General features: G+C 39.9%; 1 protein-coding gene across 1 annotated transcript in view; it reads left to right on the forward strand.

The window, feature by feature from the left end:
• Positions 1-25,156, forward strand: part of LOC122813572 (zinc-binding protein A33-like) — a 284,268-nt gene extending 259,112 nt beyond the window's left edge. Inside the window, exon 6 of the mRNA XM_044085968.1 lies at positions 24,612-25,156. Within this exon, the coding sequence (XP_043941903.1) occupies positions 24,612-25,156 (545 nt within the window). The remainder of the gene's footprint in view (positions 1-24,611) is intronic.
• The last annotated feature ends 690 nt before the right edge of the window (positions 25,157-25,846 follow it).

Below are 25,846 nucleotides of genomic sequence, written 5' to 3' on the forward strand. Positions count from 1 at the left end.
CCCCCACAGTTACTTATTAAATGATCCAATTTCCCACAAATGCAACATGTTTGGTTGACCAATATTTCAAAATGCCTTTATCACCTTCAACATTTGTAATACTAGGAATATGTATAATACTTTGTGTCCATTTTCAATATTGTGTTGCAATCCCATCCCCCTGTTCATAAGCCTCTAATATCAAACTTTTGAAATGTCTACGTCTTTACATTTGTTCTGTAAATGTTATGAATTTAATATATATTTTCTTGTTTCTCTGCCAAATGCTTTAGATGTATTTGTTCTATGGATAAGTCTTTTTTCATATTCAAAAACTCTCCATTATATGCCAGTCCCCAAATATGTCACAGAAGGCTCCCTTATTTTTAATGTGAATAAAAGCTCTTGCCTCAAATGTCTTTGTATCTAATGGCACAATTACATTAACTTTTAACTGTATTCTGGTCTATTTCTTCATGTTTATTGGAAATTCCTACAGTGGAACTTTTCATATTTATCCCTACATTGCTTGAATCATCTTTATTCTTTTCTTTGGTTGCACTCACAATTTCTGCATAGGATTTCTTCTTTGAAATGTTCTGGATTTCTTCCATTTGAATTGTCACCCCAAGAAGGTTCTCTCCCACTCCCTGGCTCATTGGTATTAAACCTGTCCATTAATTATCCAGCAACCCCCAGCCCAATTAGAGGGTTGTAATACTACATCCATTAGCTGGCTCTTCCCTGAACAAACACTGAAATTAATCATGCTTTTTCTCTACTTCCACTCCTTTCCACAGCTTCATTTACGCAAAGGCTTTATTACCTTTCTTTCCCTTCTATTGCACTCAGAAATGCCTTTTGTCCTGACTCACTGTATCCTAGCTCCATATTGGAAGGCTCAACTGCCTTCCCTCATTAGCATCCAACTTCCAGAAAACAATACCCAAAGGCTCAACTGCCTTCTCCAAAACTAAAATGTCACAACAAAGCTCTTGTGGCTCCATTGTTTTCTCTCCCTGCTTCTCTGAGCTGCCAAGTGTGGGTAGAGATTATCTTCTGTATTAATGATTAATTTTGGAGTACAGGTAAGGTGAAAAGAAATGGTGGGGGGGGCCTATGTGAAAGACCAGCACTGGTAGTTTAGGGTACAGTCTAGAACAAAAGCTGCTTAGTTTGTCATAAAATATTGCATGGTAACTATCAAGTATCAGAGAAGATAGGATTTGAAAGAGACTGGATAAGCAATTCACAAAGGATCAATGGGAGGATTTGTATATGGCTCCCAAATATACAACAGAAGATTTAGATCTTTGCTTGGAAGTGTCTGTATAGGTATTTTTTTTTATACCCCAAGCAGACTCTAAAGAATGTTTCTTCGGGTAGATTACAAATGTTGTTTAGTTTGTTTTTGCTTCTGGTTACCAGTTGCTTTGACCTTCCTTAATGCTATAAACACTATTGCCTAGGAAATGTGCTGCTCTATTCAATGGGCCTATTGCTAGGGCTAACCATTCTTAATCCAACCTCAGTCAACATGTCTCTATAATGTAATATAATATAAATGCAGTCTTATGCAAAATCTCTTCATTCACTTATACTAACTGCTGCTACTTTTTAAACCAGATACAGCAATTCATTCATTACACTGGGCATCCTTTCCTCTTCTTTCACCACTACTAAATTTTCCAGGTGGACTGGACTTGTGGCTATCATTATTTCTCCCTAACAATTACATTCTGTTGTACAAGTACTGATGCTTGTTATAAATATTTTATAGCCTGTACTTATTTTTGCTAAGATTTATAATTCCTGTTTAACTTTATCATACCTAATTGTATCTGTTCTCCAGAATTTTGTTAATCGGCATAGAGTACTGATCTCCACAGACCTTTTCAGACTAGCCTCAGAGCTCTGCCTGGTTAAGGAACTTGCTCAGAGTTGGGCAATAGAGGCACTTGGGGAATCCAGATCTAGACACTGGGAAGCAGCTTTGTTGATGACACCTGTCAGACAATTGATTCTGGTCTCAACTGAAAAATGTCCCTGGACCATTGTGCTTTTCCGGTTAACACGTTTAAATAAATGTATAAAATGCATTTGACACACTACCTGTACAATACTGTTTAATGAATGGACATTGCATGCTGTGTGAAGAGCATTGAAAAGAGGATCATAAATGCAGTTTCATCTGTTGTAGCTCTGAAAGTGCCTCCTTCCAGAGGTGACTGACTTCAACACTACAGTCATGTAGGGGCACATGCCTTTTTTCTGGAGTTGTGGTTATAGTGTCTGCTTTGTGAATGCATTTAAAATGTATTCTAGAAACTACTGGACCTTGAACAAGATGATTTCATATACATACCTATTTTAATTTACACACACTTGTCACATTCATTTATACAACAAAAAAATAAAATAAAGGAGATAACATATGTTCTGTAAAGTGCATGGTACTTTACTGCAGCATGACTGTTTGCCATACTTAAAAAAAAGTTTGTGGGAGGAAGGGTTCATTTTAGCAGCCAAAGGTGATTAGCTTTGATACATAAGACAGTAGGATGTGCTCTACACACACATCTCTCCAAAATTAATGATGTTAATGTGTTTTAAGTATTTTTTTTTTTGCGCCATTTAGCAAAAATAGACCTACACCCATTATGCCAGCTAGAAAGGCTTTAACATTTTGTGACAAAAAAATACTGGCCTAAAACCTGAGCGTACCAAGACAACCCTGTCTCTCAGACTTCTGCAGGGAGCTCTGTGCCTGGCCTTCTTTGCTATCAAAGACCTAATGGACATTGGCTACACACACCCAAATCAAGCAATTGAACCCCACCAACATATAAGAAAAACATGAGATATACTGGTTACCCAGTGGGTCCTCCTAAAACAAATCACCTCTGCAGGTAACCAGAGTGACACCTTTGCCTCCAAGACTAACCTTGATTGGATGAGTACCTTCAAGTTCCTTTGTGGTGTGATGCCTTTTTCCCTGTTGGAAGTGAGGGTGTACATCTTGAAGGTGGTGTTTGGCAATGCATTTGGTGTGTCTGAATAAATCTTAAGTTATTCACATTAGTTTAAAAAAACAATACCAGAGTACCCTGAAGAGTTGTTCAGCATATGGTTGTCTGCAAAGTAAATGCCATTCTTTATATGTGCTGCATGTAATTTGTTTTGAAAGTGGACAAATGTAGGAAAGCATAAAATATATACCTAACCAGGCAATCGACCACAATGATCATACACAGCAGCTTTAAATAATCCAAATGATTGAACAGCAGTGGGAAATGCGGTGTAACTTTATTTAAAATAACTTTAAAATTCAGCACTTTAAGGTTATTTTAAATAGTTACACCAGATTTCCCATTCGTTTATTTGGAGTGCTAATAAAAAAATATTTACTTATAAAACAAAAAACAAATGACAAACTAGTATTTGTGTAGATGTTTTCAACTTCAGAATGGCTGATAGTCCATCAGACTTTTTAATTTTGTTAGAAAGCTCTTAATGTTATGCATTGTGCATTTACTATTTGATGCACACATTGCATCTGATTGGCTGTTGAATTATTCAAGCTGCAAATTCCTTTGTTCTGTGTTGGTGCAAGCTTATTTTGCCGACTATATCAAACGTATGAATCGAGCATTTTGTGACACTGAAACATGTGATAGCAGTACCATTTTAATTTACAAACTTTGTCAGCTTAGATGGCCAAATGATGTCTTGTGATATTCTCTGAGGTAAGTTAATTGTGTGCATTGGAGCTATGAGCTGTATTTGATTCTTGTGAACTCTGGCAGGATTATCTCTTGTGTGTAGAAAAAATTGCTCATTTTTCACTATCTTAGGACCATCATTGAATACTGTGAGTTATTGTATTTTGATTTATATTAATTGTGTTGCTTGTTTGACTTTTCAATCTGCCATCGCTTAACATAATGAGCACAAATGGAAACAATTTATCGACATTCAGACCATCACTGTGCAAAGAAGACCTTTATTCCTCTCTACTGGATTGAATAGACAAAATTTGAGCTCAGAAGTATCAAATGTTGATGTATTTATTGCTATTTATAAAGTGTACAGTATTCTTGCAGCTGTGGACTTGAGCAAAATTAGGTAAGCAGTCACAATAACCACAAGGGCCAAGGTTCTTGCCATCCCTTTCAACTGATTTATGCACACCACCCAACTGGATCAAAGCCATACGTGGAGCACCTTGCTGAAACTTGTCTACCCAATCAAAGCTAGCTTTAAAAATAGACAAAAGTGCTACTTTGTGTAATGGCAACTTATTCCATAGGATAGGAATGCACTGAATGGAAAAACAAGAGTCACTGGAAGGATAGGTTAGTTGATGGCCTAGATTTAAGTCCCTAGTGCTTGTGTTTTTAGAGATGCTGGATTTATGAAGAAATAGAAGACTAAATATTTGTCCCATTTAATGGCTCAAAAAATAAGATGCAGGTCACCTCTTAGAAGTCGCTAATTTACTGAGTATAAGTCGTGATAATCTATTATGATAGTTGAAGGACAAGGCCTTTAATTTTCTTAGTTAGAAATCTAAAGGGCCTTTGCAATTGAACAATATGCTTGAATTTGTACATAAAAGGGATATTGCACTCAGTGATGGGTTTGATAAGGGCAGGTTACAGTGGTAGGATACATTTTGGATCTTGACTATACTCCATTGGAAATTAACTGGAAGAATACTATGCAAAAAACATGTTTGAGAATGTTGTCAGTGCAAATACCAAGGTCTCTTATGACCGTGTCTGTTATGCTGTCTTAAGAGGAGTACCATTTAAAACAAAGGAAGTGGGCAACAGCTTTTTAGGAATGTTACTACAATGTACTTTTTTGCATTTAACTCTCCGGCTTTCGGTACACCAGGTTACATACATTTCAGCCCCCAGGTTACATGCATTTCAGCCCCTGCTAGAACTGTTTTATCAGTAGATAAAAAGATCCCAGCAAAAGTTCCCAGCAAACTTGGTTAACCACACTTCTGGGGTTATTGGCTTGGATGCCTGCAAAATGCAAACAGGAGAGGACCAATGGCTCAAAAGGGTGGTCAGCCTAGTACTACTCTATGAACCTATGGTGCCACACTAGTTAGTTTTACATTCAAATAGTGCACAAGTAACTTTCACAGCCTGGAAGTCTGAAGGACAGACAGTCTGCAATGCAGCACACACTTATATGGGTTTACTTTGTATTTGTCTAGTTTTTCAAGAATACCAGCATGGGGAATATTGTCTCACCTTTGACAGGTCAAGATGAGCAGTCTGCTCAGAGTTTCCACAATCCCACAACCTCTATAACCTTTTCAGAGAAGCTTACAAAGTATAGGAGATGGGAACTCCCTTCACAAAACCAAAGTTGCCTGTATCTGCTATAAAGTGTTCCATGTCTTTCCACACAAGTCTGGTGAGGCTGATAGGCCAATAATTACCTGCATTTGTAGGGGGTCCAACCTTCTGCAGAGAAGTCACAGTGGCTGTTCTCCCATTATCCGGTACAAGCCTTATGGATGTTCAACAGTTTAAGTACAGACTGAGATAGTGCCCACATGACTAGGAGGAGAATGCAGCCTGGTATGTTGTCTTGTATCATGGACATTTTATTTTTAGCCTTATTCTCAGACTTGTGCTAAGATGTCAGGAATTTTCATGGATAGTGGGCAACAGTGTAGGTAGCAGGGGGTACTGTTACAACTATATTTGCCTGCTAATATATTGGTTGCATCCTTGGAATCAGAATGTCTTATTTTTGATTAGTTCAGTCCATTTTTAAACATATTTCCTGACATAAATGAAGAAAGATTTGTAGTTTCCTTTGATATCTAGCAAACAAATGCTTGTATTCCACCTTTTACATTTTCTAGTATGCTCTTAAGTCCCTTGATGGCATGTTTCGGTATGGTGTGGGTGGAGATTTTCTTACAGGTTTATTTTACTTTTATTAATGCAGGAGTTCCACCATAGAACTTTATTCCTGAATTTACCATTATAATTTAGGGCAGATGGGTACTGAATTTTCTATGCATCTACTGTTTGTGTTAGGGCTGTTGCACTATCCACAGACTTTATCAACTGGGTCCATTTGCAAGGGATTTGGAGGGAATTTGTGAAGGTTCTTTACAAGTTTTCCCCTGAAGAACTGGGGTGTTACTGGTGGGTCTTACTGAGAAGATGAATGATTTGTGATCTGATTTAAGCAAGAATGAGGAATTTCAGGGTGGGGGTACTGGCCGGGCTAGGTTGGTAAGGAGCAGCTCACGGATATTAGAGCCTCTAGTAGATTATCAGTTTGCTGCTGTGCTTTGGCATTAGTAAAGTCTAGGAAATGCTGTGCACACGCCTATGTGAATAGGCCAGGTGTTACAGGGATCTGCAGCTAGCAATGATCTAATTAATTTGTTTAGGGTGACTTGTATCTCCAGGAGTTCTATGATGATCTTAGTGTTTCACTGTTGCAGTCGTCACATTTGGGTTATCTGCCTGCCAGTAGCCATCAGCCGGCCTGAATACCAGAGTCTTGGGATTTCTGCGTCGGATGTCGCTTTTTCCATGACGTCAGGTCGTCAGGGGTATAAAACATGCAGCCAATGCCATTACCTCAGTCTTTCTTGCTGCAAGGTGCCCGAAGCAGAAGCAGTTCACAAGTGCCGGTCAGCAAACTCCTGAAATTTTAGTTTTCTGAGTTTCAGACCTGAAGCCTTCTAAAAAGATAACTACCCCATTGGGGATTTTTTTTCTTGCTGTAACAGAAAAAAATGTCTTGCCTGTGGAAAGCAAATACCTCAGAAATTTTCATTCTTACTGCGTCACCTGTTTAGGCCCAGACCACGACGCTGTCTGCCTGAGTTATTCATCGTCTGTCAATTTTTGTAGCCAACGCTCTCAATCTCGGTACTCCGAAATGGCTTCGTTAAGCCATCTGACTACCAATCTTCCAAAAAAAATAAGGATAAAGACAGACTGCATAGGTCCAAAACTGCCAATGATGTTTCAGTTAAGCTAGTCGCCAGTCTGCCGGTACTCTGTGAGGTGCTTTCGCGGCCCCTGATACCAGCTTCCACAGATTCGAAGGCCTCTACTGAGACCCATTCAGAGTCTGGTATGCTGCGAGATGCTCCTTCGACTATGGAACCTGTGGATTTCTCTACCTTGGATGGGTCCGGAGCCTCTGTGCAGGCACCGGCTTCTGAGGGTGTATTCAGGCCCATCAATTTTCATATTAAACCAACGACTTTGCGTCAAGCCAAAAATACCAAATTTCTTGGGCCTAAAGTTCACCCTACGCCTATGAAACTGACGACCAAAGTGCATTCTCAGGCCTACATGCCTCGAAAACAAATGATTAGAATGGCTTAAGACCTTTATTAATTTAATTAGGGGAATCCAGCCTTCCCCTCGGAGACCTGGAACTGATTTTCCTTCGGATTCTTCTGATCAGGAATCTGATATCTCTTCTTTCTGACTACCAGGACATACCCTTATCTATCTGAGGATTCTGATGCAGAGGATTCCATTCCCTCTGCTTCCCCTCCATAAGATTTTTCTTTTGGTGAAACCCTGCATACCCTTAGGGAGCATTTCCACTGAGAAAGCCAGGACTACTCAGTCCAAACAGAGACTCGGGGGAATTTTTAAACCTGCCTCAGCACAGGCCTCTAAGCTATCCCTCCTGTTCTGGAGATTGTAGATGTTTTCTTGGAATCCAGCCTTACCCTGGATACTTTGCCTCCAGCTCCCAGGAAACCTGACGGGCACTATAGGAGGGTGGCCTAATGGTTAAGGTGTTTGCCTTGCAACACAAGGTGCAGGGTTTGAGTCTCACAAGGGTAATTGGCTAGGCTTAAAGTGGCTCGGCTTAAAATGGCTCGCAAGGGCAGTTAGCTTGGTACTAATCTATGAACCTATAGAGTACCAGACTCTCTCAAATTCCCTTTCAAGAATCCTACTGCGGATCCAGAGACAATTTCCCAAGGACCAAAAGGTATTAAGGCTACTACTGCCAAGAATCCTACCCCTTCTGACAAGGATTCTAGGGCTTTAGACAGATGGGGAACAAAAGTATACACCTCTGCTACTCTGGCCATTGGGGCTTTAAATTGCCAGTTTCATATGTTAAAGTATCAGTAGCATATTATGGGGCTAATTAAACCAGAAAATTATGTTGATTCCCGACTGTGCAGAACACAAAGATTTACAAGAGTTAAGGCATTCTGCTGACCAAGTTGGTAAGTGTAGTTATGATGCTTCTTTAGAAGCATCTTGCAGGGCTGCTGTCACTGGGTCTGTTCTTAGAAGGCATGCTTGGCTTAAGGAACAAAACTTGCCAGATCCTGTCAAAGAAAAATTTACTGGATGCACTCTTAAACCAAGAGCGCCTATTTGGCAATAAAGCAGAAGTCCTCAAAAGGATGGAGAGGAAAGCTAAATCTATGCAAACTGTTAAAGATTTCTTAACAAGTACAGCCACCTAGATTCAGTAGGCATTGGCCTTCAAAGAACTGGTCCCTTCCAGTTCCTTCCAGGCCTTCTCATTCCAAACCTAGGGGCAGTAGACCCCCAAGGCTTCAGTCTCAGATTATGCACAGATCTAAGCAGTGGGGTTCTCCCTCATCCAAAACAGGGAGAAATAAGCCACCCCCTTAAGGTAAAATTGCACAATTAACTATCCTTGACTCCTCCAAGCCTTGCTCAAGTACTTGCTCCTTTAGGAGGAAAACTCTCCCTGCATGCAAAAAACTGGGAATTCATTACCCAAGACAAATGGGTTTTAAACATAGTTTCCCTGGGATACAGATTCCACTTCCACTCACTCCCCACCCTAAGTGGATGGCTAGACCCTGCCCCCCCCCCCAAACCAGTGGGCGGAGGCCCAAAAGCAAGTACTTTCTCTCCTCAGCATCAATGCTATTCAGCCTGTCCCAGCAGAACAGAGGGGACAAGGCTTTTATTCAAGACTGTTCCTGGTTCCCAGAAAAGAAAACTCCTGGCGTCCTATCCTGGATTTCTCTCTTCTCAACACCTTTCTGGTGGTTCAAAATTCAAAAATGCTAACTCTCTCCAACAGCTGCTTCCTAGGCTAGTGAAGGATGCCTGGCTGGCATCCCTAGACTTAAGCTTACCTGCACATCCCCATAAGGGAATCTTGCAGGAAATACCTACACTTCAGGGCAGGCTCTATGCACCATCACTTCCCTTTGGCTAATCTACTGCGCCCAGGATATTCACAAGTGCCTAGCTCCAACCACTGCATTTTGCAGGCAGCGAAGTATTCAGATTTACCCATACTTGGACGATTGCGTGATTCAGGTGGAAAGTCAGGACTTGCTATTACAGCACCTGGCATTTGTAAAGAGACTTCCAACTTCACTGGGGTACACCATCAATGAAAAATCACACCTGGTACCCTGCCAACAGATTGTATTCCTGGGAGCAAGCTTGAACACAACTTCCCAGATGGCATGCCTCACTCCAGAGAAACAAATTTGACAACCTACTTCAGCCTACTGGCTGCAAAATCCCAGCTATCTGAAAGAAAAATACTGCAAGCTCTGGGGTTCATGGCCTCTTGCATTCTGTTAATTCCATATGCAAGTCTGCATATGAGGAAACTTCAATGGTACCTAAAATGTCTATGGTGTCAACATTCTCAGGACACATTCTCAGGACCTGGAAACAATAATTCCTATCATTCTTTGTCTAAGGGCAGAGTTCCTTTGGTGGCGAGGCCTGCAACCACAACAAGGGACTCACTTTCACTCTACCCCCTGCTGCCCAAACCCTAACAGATGCATCAGACTATGCATGGGGGGGCTCGCAGGGCAGTGCATTCAGGGCAAATGGAACCCAAAGCAGATGCACCTGCATATCAATCAAAAAGAAATGTTAGCTGTACAGAATGCTCTGACAGCCTTCAAAGGACTTATTCTTCCAGGACAACTATTGGTAAAGACAGACACCACCACAGTTATGTGGTACAAAAACAAGCAGGGGGGAACCCATTCCTACCCACTCTGCAGACTAGACATGGCTCTGTGGAACACCGCCTTGAGCAAGCAAGTGCACCTACAAGCTCAATTTCTGCCAGGCAAACTAAATTCACTGGCAGACTTGAGCAGAAATCTAACGGACCCACACGAATGGAAACTGGAATCCAAAATATTCAAGCTTTTGAGGAACAGATGGGGGCACAAGAGGTGGACCTGTTTGCTTCCCCTCAGAAGTATCAATTGAACAAATACTGCACCAGAACTCCCCACAACCAAGCTTGGAAAGTGGATGCCCTGTCCTTTACCTGGGAAAGCCTCTCAGTCTATGCCTTTCCCCCTCTGCCTCTCCTCTCGAAGGTTCTACTAAAGATCAAACAGGACAAGCCAAGGACCATCCTGATTGCACCAGACTGGCCATGCCAGCACTGGTATCCCCTTTTGCACAGTCTGACAGTGCTACAACCATGGCACTTGCTTCAGACACCTTCCCTGCTGTCCCAGCAGGTGGGCCAGATTCTGCATCCTCAACTTCAGACCCTGAACCTTGCAGCCTGGCTAATTCCCTGAGCTCACCTCTAGCAACCCTCAGTAAGCAGGTGCTGGATGTCATTCTTGAGGCAAGGAGGCCTAGTACTAGAAAATCCTATTCAGAAAAGTGGAAAATATACTGTTCCTGGAGCCAGTCTCAGGGGATGGGCACAACTGTGCCCAGCTTACCTCATATACTAGATTGCTTAACAAAAATGCTCCACAAGGGCCTATCCTCCTCTTCAATTAAGATTCATGCCTCTGCCATCTCAGCTCATTCTAATACTGAGCCCACCCCTCTTTTGGTAAAACAGTTCCTTAGAGGGGCCAGAAATTTAAGACCCCTCCCCCCCCTGGAGAGCTCCCACTCCAGCCTGGGACCTTAACTTTGTATTGGAAAAACTTACACTTCGCCACTTTGAACCAGCTGCTGCAGCAGAGTTAAAATTCCTCGCATGGAAAACAGCTTTGCTTCTAGCCATCACTTCAGCTAGAAGAGTGTCTGAACTGCAGGCCCTTATGGCAGTGGAATCCTTAATTATCTTCCATGCTGACAGGGTTTCCCTCAGGACTAACCCATCTTTTATGCCCAAGGTGGTGTCTAGTGTGGCTTTAAACCAGTCTATTAATTTGCCTACCTTTCTCCCTAATACTCGGAATAAAGGGGAAATTATACTGCATTCTCTGGACATGCATAGACAGCTTAGATTCTATTTGGACAGGACTGAGCCTCTCAGAAAATTTGGCCAGTTGCTAGTCAGCTTTGCTGTAGGGGCAGAGGGGAAGGCCATTTCAGAGCAAACCATTTCCAAATGGATAGCGCATTGCATCCATTTCTGCTACAAGCACCATGGAAAACCTACCCCACAGGGGATAAGAACACATTTCACTAGGGCTACATCTACTTCTACTGCATTTCTCAGAGGAGTCCTTACCAGGGACATCCTGGAAGCTGCAACTTGGAGCTCTGTACACACTTTCACCAAGCATTACCACTTGCCTATCTTTTCTAAATCCAGAGCTGGATTTACCACAGCCATCTTACAGGGCCTGATTGCCAGCCCTAATGCTTCTTAATCTACTTCCACCCTTCCTTAGCTTGGGAATCAATCCAAATGTTTTGACTGCAACAGTGAAACACCAAGAACATAGTACAGTTGTGTACACTTACCATAAATGTAGATGTTGGAGTGTATTCACTGTTGCAATTCTAGTTACCCTCCCTCCCTCCAGCCCCCTGACTATCTTTGCTTTCACTTATCCTTCCTGGTTTGGCATATCTTATACTGTGTATTTGCTTTTTGCTGGGGGTGTTAAACACCATATGATTGCTTCCTATTTTGGGGGCACCTGACATCTGGGGCAAGAAAAACTGAGGTAATGGCATCAGCTGCATGTTTTATACCCCTGACGACCTGATGTCATGGAAGAAGCGACAGCATCTGACGCAGATGTCCCAAGACTCTGGTATTCAGGCCGGCTGAGGGCTACCTGCAGGCAGATAACCCAACTGCAACAGTGAATACACTCTAGCATCTACATTTATGGTAAGTGTACACAACTGTACATTAAGGTCATGAATAATGTGATGTGGAATTTTCTTAGAGATGCGCCGCCACACTTACTCAAGGGTCTGAAGACATTGTAAGCACTAAACCATTATATATGAGTGCTGTCTGTCATTATTTAGAATGGTGTCAATACTTGGAAAAATGCAAGGAAAAAGGTGCATCAATTTTTTTGCAAAACTGCTTCTGCAAGTTCCATAGCAGCTCTTTGTAGTTTTGGCATACTTTGTTATAATTTTACAATTTTATTTGTGGTCTTTTTTGCAGTAATCCCAATATTATAAATTTGTAAATCTTTATTTGTTTTTTAAATGTATTCCCGTTTTTTGTGTTTATGCTTGTCACTTTGGCTGAAGGTGTGAAACTTCTTTGGATACCTCTGATAGGACAAAAGTGTGAACACTGGTGTAAAAGACTGAAAAACACAATCCTGGCAGGCAAAGGTCCAATAAAGGCTGTCCCTCCTCAAGGAGTACATGATAGTATAGTAAAAGGAACCACACTGGCTCAAAAATGTAGAATGCAAGTCTTTAACCCCAAACACACGATAAAACACAGCAGAGTTGCACAGCAGGATTTTTCTAGTAAAAGCCTAAAGTCAGCTGCAGAAAGAAATCCAAACTCTTAACATGTTCAAACCATTATAGGCCTTTATTGTGTGGAATAACAGAAAATAAATCTTTGAGATCCACTGCCACAAATGCACGATCAGCTTCAAAATCTAAACTCCCCATTTTTTGTAAAAAGTCCCAGGAATCTCAAGAATATGTGGGTATTTTTGTTAAGGTTTTAATTTTGTGTCAACAAATATGGCTAAATGCTGTTTTTTTGAGCCCTCTGAGGTGACAATGGGTCTAAGGGGGGGGGGGGTTACCTACAGAAAGAAATCCAAACTCTTAACATGTTCAAACCATTATAGGCCTTTATTGTGTGGAATAACAGAAAATAAATCTTTGAGATCCACTGCCACAAATGCACGATCAGCTTCAAAATCTAAACTCCCCATTTTTTGTAAAAAGTCCCAGGAATCTCAAGAATATGTGGGTATTTTTGTTAAGGTTTTAATTTTGTGTCAACAAATATGGCTAAATGCTGTTTTTTTGAGCCCTCTGAGGTGACAATGGGTCTAAGGGGGGGGGGGGGGTTACCTACATCTTTGTGGATCTAGGGATCCCGAACATACTCTGTGTAAAGGGCTTGGGGACCTTCAAAAAGTGAAGAAGTTGTTCATTTATCAAGCCCTGAGTTAAATTGTCATCTAGGATCAAATCAGTCTTTCTATAAGCTGTATTCAATTTGTTCTAGATACTGCACCATACCTATTGTCTGTGTTCAGGATCTCTGATATTTTAGTAACATAGTCCATGTTATCCATAAGAACCACCCCACCCCCTTGTCAGGTTTCATCATTCTCAGGTTTGCTTTATTAGTCAATTCTGTTAACACCTTTCTTCTATGGTTAGGTTGTTCCTAAACTATCTGTGTTAAACTCCTTTCTTAATTTACTAATAACCAAGAGTCTCAAAATTGAGTAATCCCTGGTTCAAAGGAGGTTGAATGTACTCTATCTAACCAATACATTGGTATGCTGAACTAATGGCTGGTTGTGGTAAAGTTCTAGATTTAATTTCCTCATAAATTTAATACCTAAAAATTTTTTTTTAAAAAGGGAAAAAAGTTATCAACATTCAAATCCGTATAATTGTAAATGTGGAAATTATCCTTGGTAACCACAGTATTGTGCACATTTTCTTCTCCCAACAATTGTATCGCAATACTCCCCTAAATCTAAAGACTGAAAAGTATCATCGTTACACCCATTCTCCCCAAATAATCCATACTCTTATCTGCGGTACTGTCTCCCTCGGTAACTGGGATAATTCTTCTTGACCTCTGCATAGGATGGTTAGGGCTTTAGGTTCTGAATCCTTTCAGACCTCCGCAGACCATCCATTTCTAAAGAGACAATGTTACCATTTTCAATTTCACCAAATTGGGGTTCATAATGGGATTATCCACCATACCTCAACCCCTTGTAGTCCACAAACTGTCTACCCTTGTTAAACATAACAGGGTTTCCATTCTCTCTACCCCTTTTACGGTTGCCCTCCATAGGGTAGGCCCAACCTTGGGAATAATCCCAGTTATCCTGCTCTAATTTAATTTATTCTTTTATAATTTTTCGAAACAACCTTGTCTGTATCCTGTAACACAATCAAGTAATCACGTTTGTATTTCTTATCTGTAAATAATAAATAATTTGTAATTTCCTTATAAGGTCCATCTATGTCTACTTGTGTAATTTGGCTGTAATACTGTTAATAATGGCCTTCATAAGTGCTAGCCCACAACCATTTAAAATCCCAACAATTTCTTTGTAAAATGCAGAACCAAATTCCAGGCTATTAGGGAACTTAAAAATTCGTAAACCTTTTGGCACCTGGTTATTTTTAAAACACTCCTTTAAATACCAATTGTCTAACAAAAGGTTCCTATAATTTAATTTTATTAAAGTCATTACATTTGTTTGTGTAAGTAGAAAAACTGGCATCAGGTTCGTTAGAGGCAGGTTCAGGCACCACAGACCCCTAGTTTAGCCATTGATTCAAGTCCACATCCTTGTAATGCTGTAGATCTGTTAAAATAACATCTGTCTGCTTGTGTTTGATGTCTGGATAATGAATCTTGATGCCCAAGTGAAGGATTAACATGTTCTGATAAAGAACAATGGTGATCAGTTGAACTGTTAGGTCTCTGGGATGTGTTTACAGTATCTCCTGATTTTCTAGTAGGCCGTTTGTCTTGACATGTTTGTCATTTCCTGGTTGCCATGGTTACATCTGATAGGACCCAATTTAGTCTGAAAACACCTGCTTTAATAATTTGTTTTTATAAAATTGCTCAGGGTTACGTACTGCTCATTGAGTAGCTGAAAGAGCCAAGGCTTGTCTGGAATTGGTAGTTAAATCAAATCATTTCCATTTTTGAGAAGTTTGAGGCTTTTTTCATGAAAATAGTATCAGTTCTATACTTTGGACCTTCCATCCTGGCTCATGTTGTCATGTTTATTAGCAAGAGATTATATGGTTTGTTAATCCTGTCCCTTTTATTGTGTGCCTGGAACCTGGGCTGACTACAGAGCTCAAACATTCATACTCTATATTCTAGTAATGCTAAGGGTTCATAGGTGTCTACTAGGCTTTCATTCCAGACAACTATTTGAGGGTTGTAGCCCATATTCACATTTGCTTCCAAGCACTGTCTTGTGGTCGCACACTAGACAAATGAAGGTTGAAGGAACCAAACCTTGTATCACTATAACTAGCTTATTAAAAGCTCATGCCTTAAAACTCGAGCTTTCCAAGCAGGCACACACATTTACTTTCAACACATCCAGATCCATGTTCACATTCTTGGCTCCCTTGTTTACCTTATTTTTCTTTAAGGCCTGAAAGATGTTTGCTTAATTATTTTCAGTTTCCACATTGCTTTTGGACAGTGAGGCTGAACTCTGGTTTTAAGTGCGGGTAATACTTGACTGTTTTACTTTTCACTGTGGAAAGACTTCTAATTTTCTACTCTTCTATCCAGTTACTTATGCAGTACCAGATACTTTTACTTTTCTTCCCATGTTATATATTCATTCAGTGATCGTTCTTTTAAAGTGATCCAGCTTGCTAATATTTCATTTAAGAGTTTCTCTGAACCCCTTTTCAAAATAAGTAACAAAAATTACTTGAAGGCATGTATGGTACCACACTCTTGTGTCTCCAGCAACAGAATTTTCAAACCCCAGTAACTGTTTTGTGGTGAATATTAACATAAACAAGTTCTGACCACTTCAGGTATGACCAGCACTATTACAATAAAACGTGCGAAACAGTGCCAGTTAATGTGTAAAAATATCTCCCAGATGTACTCCAGTTTTATAGTCATGTTAGTAATCCCTTCCTGAATTTATATGTACCTGTGCTCTGTTGCGTCTTTGAACCAGAAGTCCTTAGTACTACCCTTCCTTTATTTTTTAAACACTGGACTGTTTTTCCAGGGTGCTCTGTGTGTCTCTGTGTCTGTCTTCCTGTCTCCCATTTCCTGGGGAAAGTCAGAACTCTGAATACGTGTAAGCCATTGTTAGCCGAGGAGCTTTTCTGTCCCTCTGATCTAGTCTCTCTTTTGTCCTTTGTGATCTAATTAGTTTCGGCCAGAGTTTATTCCAACACTGAAGTTATCTGGGTGCGTCATGTTTCTGTTGTCACACACTATCCTTTCCTGTTGTGTACCATTATCCCATTTTACTATTTTAAACACTCCTCTCAAGCGATCAAGGATTTATCCAATTGGCTGTTTTAGTTCTCCTCAAATGCACTTCCTCTGCTCCCATCATAGCCTTTCCTGTAAGGTCTGTAAGGCTGGGGTTAGGACAGGGGTTATCTTTGTTTCCTGGGTGGAGAAGGGAAGAGATGGTGTCCCAAATTTTGTTGGGGTTAGTTGAGTGCTTGTATTGGAGTTGGAAGAAGTATGCTTTGTGATTCTTGGTTATTAGTTTTTTTTTTTTTTTTTTTTTTTTTTTTTTTGAGTTATGCAGTTTGAATTCTTGCAAGGAGGCAGGAGTTCTGTTTCTTTGGTATTGCTTCCATTTTTTTTGTCTCTTCATTGCATTGTAATTTTGGTTTCTTTCCAGAGCCAGGGGGAGGGACTGGACCTAACATGTTTGGTTCTGAGGGGAGCATGGTGGTTTAGTAGGTTTAGGAAAGACTCACTGAAGGTAGGTTACGGCATTGTCGAGGGGTAGGGTTCTTAGAGGTGGTCCAGTCTGTATGCTTTAGACATTCTGAAAAGGTGACAGTTGAAAGGCGAGATGGTGGGTTTGCATGTAGTGGAGGAGAGGGGAGACTGTCAGCAAAAGCTGGCAGGTGGTCAGTGAGAGGGTCTGGAAGGATTCCAGTGTTTGGGATGGGATGTTAATATCCAGTCAATGATGCTGCCTGAGGCTCCGTTTTTGTTTGGTCTGGTTGGAGAGTTTATTAGTTGGGTGAAGCTGAACAGGTTGAATGTGTGAAATGGGGCTTGTTGAGAGTAAATAGAAGCCCAGCTGATGTTCCTGTCACAGAGGATATAGGTTTTGTTTTTGATGGTAGAGGAAAACCAGGAGAGGATATCTTCTAGTGTTTGGATATTATTGCCTGGGGGGAATATAAATGGCTCCTATGCACATGGACTTATAGTTGCTGATTTTTAGTAAACCTATTGTTTCAGCATTGGCAAAGGTGGGGATATGATTGGTGTATGGGGTAAAGGTATGGGAGAAGGGGTAGATGATAGCGACCCCTCCTCCTTTCTTGTGTTATCTGTCATTGCAAATAATTTTGTTCTGTCTTGTAAAGGGTTTAAGCCAGGTCTCTAAGATGGCAGTTATATCAAGCTGGTTGTGGGACAGCCAGGCATGGAGGTTGGCGGATTTTATTTCAAAGGCTTTGGGCATTGAATGTAGTGAGGCATATGGCTTTGGGTGTTTGGGGTTGTGTGCTGGAAGTGGGACCTTGGTTGGGGTGAATGTCTCCGGAGAGGGAGATTTGGTGGAGGATGGAGGTAGGTTAGTGTGGAAGGAGAGTTAGAGTGATGGATGAGGGTTTTTTTTTTTTTTTTGCAAAAGGTTTGTGTGTGTGCTAAGATGATGAGGTAGGTAGAATTTTGGGTTTGAATAGTAGGGTTTGAGTTATGGCAGTGAAGGGTGGTGTGGAAGCGAGTTGGTACGTGATAGTGGGATGTGAGGGTGAGGTATGGTAGGGGGGGTTAGGCAGTTGTGTAAGAGAAGTAAGAAGTGAGAGAGATTAGTATGGATGTTGGGAGTAGTAGATGTGAAGAGATAGGGGGCATTGTTAGAAGTGGCTGGGGATATTGAGTGGCAGTGTGAGGGTGGAGTCTGTTAATGGAGACATTGGTGACTGTGGGAGGAGTTGGGGTGGATAAATGTGCAGGTAGTGGGGGTGGGTGGGAATGGGAAATGGGAGCAGGGGAGCAGAGCGAGCCCACAGGGTGAACAGAGCAGGTTGGAGCCCCGGAGAGGTGAAAGTAGTTTAAAACTTAAGGTAGCACATGTATCTGATGTTTGAGAGGGTGATTACTTTGGCTGGAATCTATAGCCTGCAGTCCGTTAAAATGTTTTTCCAGCGAGTTAAAGCTACTGCCTAATGGCTCTAGCTTTGGGGACTGTAGGGAGAGGAGCTGTCTGGTTCCTTTTGGATAGGACAATAGGGAGAGGAGCTGTCTGGTTCCTTTTGGATAGGACAAGAGGATGTAGAGCAGAAAGGTTTGTACTGGTTGGGACGGTTGGCTATTGGAGGGGAGTTAATGGACCTCTGCCACCACCAAGTGGATAAAAAACTAGTAATGCAGGCAGAGTAGCAAAAGGGAAGAAAAAAAGAAATAAATAGGGTGTCGCTGTGAATGTGCATGCTGACTGGGAGCACTAGAACATGACCTAAGCTATACGCTATACGTGTACAAAGATCATTGAAGCTTATTTGCAACTGGAACATAACTGATGCATCTTAGCTATATGCTCTTCATAAAAGCTGTCATGGGAGTAGCAACAGGTCTTCATGAGGTAGAAAAATTTAATAGCAATTCCAGTGCAGCACATCTTTGTGGGTTAGAGGTTTTTATGTCTACAAAGAAATTTGATCAATAATAAAGCATCAACGCCATTCATTGAATGTCCTCTTAAGCCTTCTTGATCAACTAAAAACCTTATATATTTTGAAACCTGTTGCTATTAAACAAAATGCAGGAAAATAAATGTGGACTTGTAACATCATCATATAATTAGTAGCATGTTTTTGTACTCTTGCCAGACTTTAACAGATGAGACAAATATATAGACCAGACATTCCTAATATGAAATAGATGGTTATATTTGTGGTTGCTTATTTTGCATTTGTTTAAAGGGGAAAGTCCGACTGGGCAAATAACTCCTTTTTAGAAAAAGCCTGAGAAGAAATGTGCTCCTCTAAGAAATGAGTAGATCAAAATTAAATGTAAATACATTGTCTCAAATAGCAAGGCATGTAAAAATAGCAGGAATAATACAGACAAAAATAGATCTCATAAAATGCAATTTCACTGGCACAGATACAAAGCATAACTGAGCAGACAAACATTTGTTGATATTCAAAGCATAGCTGAGCTACAGAAGGTATTACTTAAAGGGTAAGAAGGAAAAACAAAATAAGCAAGTCAGAGAATAGTATTAACAGAATATTGCTTGGAATATATTATGAGAACTTTTGGGAGTAACCTGTCGTTATCTTTAAAGGGAAGACTGGGTGGGTGCAACTATTTAAAATAGTTACCTTGATGTGTTTAGAGACATTAAGAGAATAGTACATCTTAGTGGCATATACAAAGAGAGGAGTGACTATTTACAATATTTTATATTTGTGTTGGTACACTTTTATAGGCTATCCCTTTTGTTAATTGTTTGAAATGATGGGACCTGCTAGATTGAGACCCGAAACAAGGAGACTGGTTGAGGATCGTACTTCTATATACTAAATTAGAGATTCCATTTTAGGGAATATTCCCTTTTTCTGTGGTATGGTGATCTCTGAGTTGGTATATACAAGTTCAAGGGTGCAGGGGATGCTTGACCCCCCCCCAAAGTTTTGATTCTAGTGAAAACTCATACTTTCTGATGCATAGCAGCAAATCTCACCCAAAGCCCACCTATGTATCTGAATACTTGATAAATATTCATGTGGATCTTCTCACGAGCTTCAAGATTGAGTATTCGGTAAAGTGTTGCACAAGTGTAAGTGCTTAAAATACACAAGATTGTGAAGCATTGCAAAAATAAACCATAAGCAATTGGAAATTAAATTACAATTAAAAATGCAATACAACTGTTTATGCAAAATAAACCATAAGCAATTGGAAATTAAATTACAATTAAAAATGCAATACAACTGTTTATGCAAAATAAACCATAAGCAATTGGAAATTAAATTACAATTAAAAATGCAATACAACTGTTTATGCAAAATAAACCATAAACAATTGGAAATTAAATTACAATTAAAAATGCAATACAACTGTTTATGCTATTTGTTAATGGACATTTTAAAAAATCTAAACTACATCTAGCAAAATCTATTCGGTAGTAAGCAGATGTTTTTCAACATAGACATTATTCATTTTCAGATTTCGGTTATATATAGCAAGCAGTTATGTACAGTAAGAAGCAGAAATGATTATAAAACAATTTCATCATTCTGTACTGAAACTGAATCAGAAGGACCTGCCAAGTGTATATGAATTATGCACTTACTACTACTTGACTGGTGTAGCAGCAATTTACTCAGTGTTGACAACTTTATGCTCATCTGAGTTGCAAATGATCCTTCAGAAGTTTCAATACTGAGTGTTGCTATATTTATAGTTTCTGTTTACTACTGTGAATGCCTGCTTTGCTGGTCAAACAGGGTTATATTGCATTTCATTGTGTACTGTGATGCACACAAAAAGGACACATACGATGAAAATGAGTACCTCTCAAAATAAAAATCAGGACATGTTTTAGTACGAGCAGCTTAGCTGAGCAAATGGTTAAAATTATTTAAGTAAAATGATTTATACAAGTTCAGTTTTGTGGAAAACTGAACATAAAGCGTAGGAGACTAGGCAAAACAGACCTTCACAGCTCACACATCAGGTGTCATTTGCATATCTATCAAATCCAATGTATGCATGATATAGACAAATGTGAATTTCAGTCATGCATCATTTGCATAACACAGCACATCCATTTCAAGTGTCAGTTGAAATCAGTCCTGCCCAAGGTGGGTACAAGGCTTCACTATAACCAAAGTTTTAAGAAGAGCTGTTCATTTTTGGTCGACATTTCAGTAGTACTGAATCTTTTTAGATGAGTATGTTGCTTTAGTTATTTATTGTTTGGTAATTCCAGAGCCACACCCTGGGTTTACATATATGGGATGTGACTTGTAAGGAGTTGTGCAGAAGCAGACTAGCAGTACAGGCTGATAATTCTAGCAGGGCCCATAAAGGCCTACGAAAAAACATCTTATTTGGAGAAGAAAATATTAAAATAGCATTCTATCCAAAACGGATGCCAAGAACCTGTTCCCAATCTTGAAAAAATAGACCAGTGTAGTAGTAGTAGAGCTGTCATCATTCATGTTTAATGCAGTCATAAAGGAAAAGGTATTTGCTGTTGGATTCTGTATGACTGAAAAGTGGAGGTTTAAGAATTTTAGTTTTGTCTGTTTCCATTTGCTGGACGTGTTTGCTGAACCATTGTCTGGGTCTTATCTATGCATGCCCAGTTCATCTACTGGAAGCCAAGTAAGTCTTCCATTAGGTGAGGGCTACCTAAATATGGCGTCTTGCAGATTATGGCTTTGGGTTATTCTAAACAGACAGAGGAAATTAAAACTAGACCTGAAGCTCTATAAATGGATAACTTTATGGTAGATTTTTATTTTATTTACACTTTGTTGACCAGGTTAGTCTGAGGCCAATGACTTCTTTTCATAGGAGACCTGAGCTGGTATTCGTAATGACTGGGGGAGATCTGTCCAGGGCACAGAGGAACTTCCCCCTATTTTTTGATTGGTGCCATGGGATCTTTTACATCCACCTAAGCTACCATCCACTCTGGCACTGTACTCAACACTTTGGAAAATTAGCCAGACTCTACCAATGCACTTAGATTCTGTAGTAATTCTGTCCTCCAAAGACTTGTAATCCCACTTATAAAACAATTGCATTGGAATATTGTACTTGAGATGGTCTGAGGTTTGTATTTTGAGTGTTTGCTTGAGTAGTGTATGTATGAATAAATGCATATAAATATTGATTTCAGTGATGGACTGCAGATTTTAGGTTTCCAAAAAATACTGAGTTGATAATAGCCTTTGCTTTGCTTGTTTGTGCAGATGTACCTGAAATTAAGAGTGCAAAACTGTTGGGACCATGTCCATGAGTCATCTGTCCCTGTAGTTTGGCTTTGTTCCCTGTAGCCTTTATTGCTTAGATTTCTGTACGGTCGGAGAAAGACATGCAGAGAGAAGTCAAGTCTGAGCTTTAACTCTACACCTTTTATTCACAACCTACTACAGCACAGCAAAGTGTTCTATCCTGTCTCCAACTAAAAACAATTGTGACGTCACATAGTTTTGGTCAGCTAGAACTGTGTGCCTGCCTTCATACTTAAACTCTGAGCAAGCAATATGGACAAAGCCAAAAATAATGGGGGACCAAGGCCACAAAATGGGGACCCATTTTAAATACTGTTCTTATGAACATAGTTGCTAGAATGAATAACAGGATTTGCCTTATTGTATTTTCTGACTGACATGAAGTCTGAAACTCAAATACTTGGAACTATCTAATGGCTTCAGTCATCAACGATTTTTTAGAAAACTACAAATTTAATGAGGGACAGGCCAAAAATGTGAGGTGAAAATCTGGACAGTTGACCGCTATGCTGCCTTGCTGCGTGCCACATGCGGAGACCAAAATAAAACTTTTTTTTTTTAAATGTAAACTTTCAGAGCTGGAATTTCAAATAAGTAACAAAAAGCAAAAAATAGACCGTTCAACAGTATTAGAGTATCATAAGCTTAGCAGTAGATTAAGTTTATTACTAATTTGTTTAAGCTCATTTACTAATTTTCAATAACAAAGTTTGTTTTTAAATGCATCAATCCTTGGGTTAAACCAATAATTGCATAACTAACATGCAGACCTAACTGGAATAGTGCCATTTAGTCTCTCTGCTACTTGCAGTAAATAAAATGTAACCCAGTAGCTTATACTGTTAAGGTCATGTGAATATTAAAACTATTGTCTGACCTCAAAATCTAATTGAAGAACTGGACATGGGTCACGCTGGTTTTGCCAGGAAAGCCACAGTGCGTCCTGTAGATATGCTTGTGATGAGGATTTTTGGTCTCTATTGATCTAAGTGGTGCCTGACCTATCCTGTTGGCCCCCATTCCCGTAATGGGGTGCTGATGGCACAACATTTTACATTGCTAGATGGGTCCCTCCTATTTCTGGGGAAAAAGATTAGCTGTTGGAGCTACATCAACACAATGGGTCAAGTGCTAGGATTCCAGGTCCACCATTGTACTGTAGGTGGCTTTATTACAACCAACCAAATCAAATGATTGAGTTTATGATGATTGCTTGTATAAATGAACTGTGTGTGTCCCTATTATTTCTTCTTGAATACTTCTCTGTTCACAAAAAAGAAAAAAAAATGCATTGCTCTTTCTTCCTCCTCCAGACAGTCTGTCTTTAGCTACCCTTTCCCTCTACAAATGCTGCTGTAGTACTTGGGACATTAGCTGAATCTCTGCATTTGGTTTTCTAAAATGTAGTTTGCTTTTCTAAAATGTAGTTTGCTTTGTCCCTGTGACAACCAGAAAATTTAGAGCATGGTTATTGGCAGGGGAACTGCAAATCAGCAAGTACTTAACACTCAAGTTATTCAATACCGACCTTTAAACAGTCCCTCCTTTTTCAAGGAGAGCTAGGCTAGTCAAAGGAGGGATAAATCTGTGATTACCTGTCCAATCTCCCAGTTCTCATTTGAAGGAGGATAATGGGCCCAATTCCAAAAGATTTGCTGTCTAAGTAACCAAGTACACTGAGAACAGGTCTTTTTGAATGTGGCCCCCAGTGTAAGCCTTTGTTATAGATGAGCCTTGCTCTCAGTGGAAGTCACTTTGGTGCAAGTATTTCGTAATAAAGGTAAACCCTTGATTTGCTGTGGGAGGCTATCCCAGGGGTAGGGAAGATTCTAATAAATCCATCTTCCCACTGTGTTTTATTTGCTGATGAAAATTTAGACCCCTGGTTTTGGCATTTATGGGACTATTTGATATGTGGAGATGCAAGAGATCCATGTCCACAGAGTCCTTAATGGCATGGAAGACAAGGAATAGATTTCCCCTCAGAAGTTTATAACATACTAAATAAAGAGACTGTACTTGTATTTTTTTTCTGTTAGACCACCAGCTTAAAAAAAACCTAAACTTTGGAGCCTTGAGTCTTTCTAATTGTTTGCCTAATGAGGTGTTTCCCAAAGGGGGTGCATTCAGCATGAGGGGACTACCCATAGCTCTCCCCACTTATACTGTGCAATGCCCTTCATTTACCGTATGAACTACAGAAGCACTTATTGTGCTGTTCATCTGCGCATGTCTATTTTGTTTCATGTTTACCACAATTGGATATTGAGTACGTATACGTTAAGGATGCCTTAAAAAGTAATGTTAACAGTTTAACCATTCTGAAGTGCTATGCTTACTATCATGCTAGAACTAACTCTCTTCATTCTGATTTATAGCCTATGAAACATGCATATCTTACAGTGCAAAGGAATATGAGCTTAACACTTAATTGCTGTATTGCCTGCTAGACTTGTAGCATCTATAAAACAATGTATTTTCAGTCTAGCAAAGAGTCTGACATTAACTGTTTCATTTTCACAGACCTGGCTAATCTTTTATTGGATCCTAAGACTGCACATGCTCAGCTTATCCTTTCTGAAGACCTGACCAGTGTGAGACATAGTGACAAATGGCAGCAGCTCCCCAACAACCCAGACAGGTTTGATCGCCATGTCAATGTTCTGGGATCAGAAGGTTTCACTTCAGGTAGACATTACTGGGAGGTGGTGGTGGGAACCAAGACTGGATGGAATGTGGGCATTGTCAAAGAGTCTGTCATAAGGAAGGGGAATATCACGATGAGCCCAAAAAATGGATACTGGGCTATAGACCTGAAGAAAGGAAATGAATACATGGCTCAGGATGTACGACCCAAGGACCTTAAACTGAGCATGAAACCACAGAGGATTGGAGTATACCTGGACTACGAAGATGGACAGCTGTCTTTTTATAATGCAGATAACATGTCCCACCTCTACACCTTTACTGATACCTTTACTGAGAGACTCTTCCCTTTCTTTAACCCTAATCTTAATAATGCTGGTAAAAATGCAGCGCCTCTTGCGCTTGTTCAGTTAAAGTTATAGTCCTTACTAGAAACCTTCAACACATGGACATGACTGTTGCAACTTGGATGTTTGCTGTCTCTGGCATGCATTTGGAACCTCTATGTACAGAATGAAAAATAACAGATTTTATTAATTGGTTGGAATACATTGAATAATAAATTTCCCTGGGTAATTTAAAAAGTGCCTTTGTAAGGATGTTTCTATTAAGTGTTGCTGTTACTTCTAGGAATTTTAAAGGATTTTATGCAAAGCTTGAAGTCTGAATAAGATTTTGATTTTAACATCAATGTTGTAATTTAAGCATGAATCTGGCAGTATGTGTGTGAACTGCGTAATGGCTTCCCTTTTCAAAGTAAGGGATGTAGTTTTGCTTTCATGTTTTTTCTTTACTATGTAGGTTAAAAAAATCTAAAATGTGTCCTTGTTTGTTGTCTTTCCCAGCAGCTTCTGTTACTGAGAATCTAGCCAGGAGTTTTAGTGTTTTGAGTGTAGTACCTACGCTCCTTACCCCATATGGCACATGTTTTGGATAGCGTTTCTGTTTAGTAATGTGGAAATAATTCTAAAGCTAATGTGTTGAGGGCATCCTCTGGACACACTAGTTGCTGCCCTTATCAGATACACATTGCAGATCTAACTATACTTTAAAATACAGGTTGTACACGTCTGTTTTACTTTGTAGCTTTTATACATACCAACTAGCTCTTT

Source organism: Protopterus annectens, chromosome 10.part0 (assembly GCF_019279795.1).
Source record: "Protopterus annectens isolate FY-2018-M chromosome 10.part0, PAN1.0, whole genome shotgun sequence".
NCBI classification, from domain to species: Eukaryota; Metazoa; Chordata; order Ceratodontiformes; family Protopteridae; genus Protopterus; species Protopterus annectens.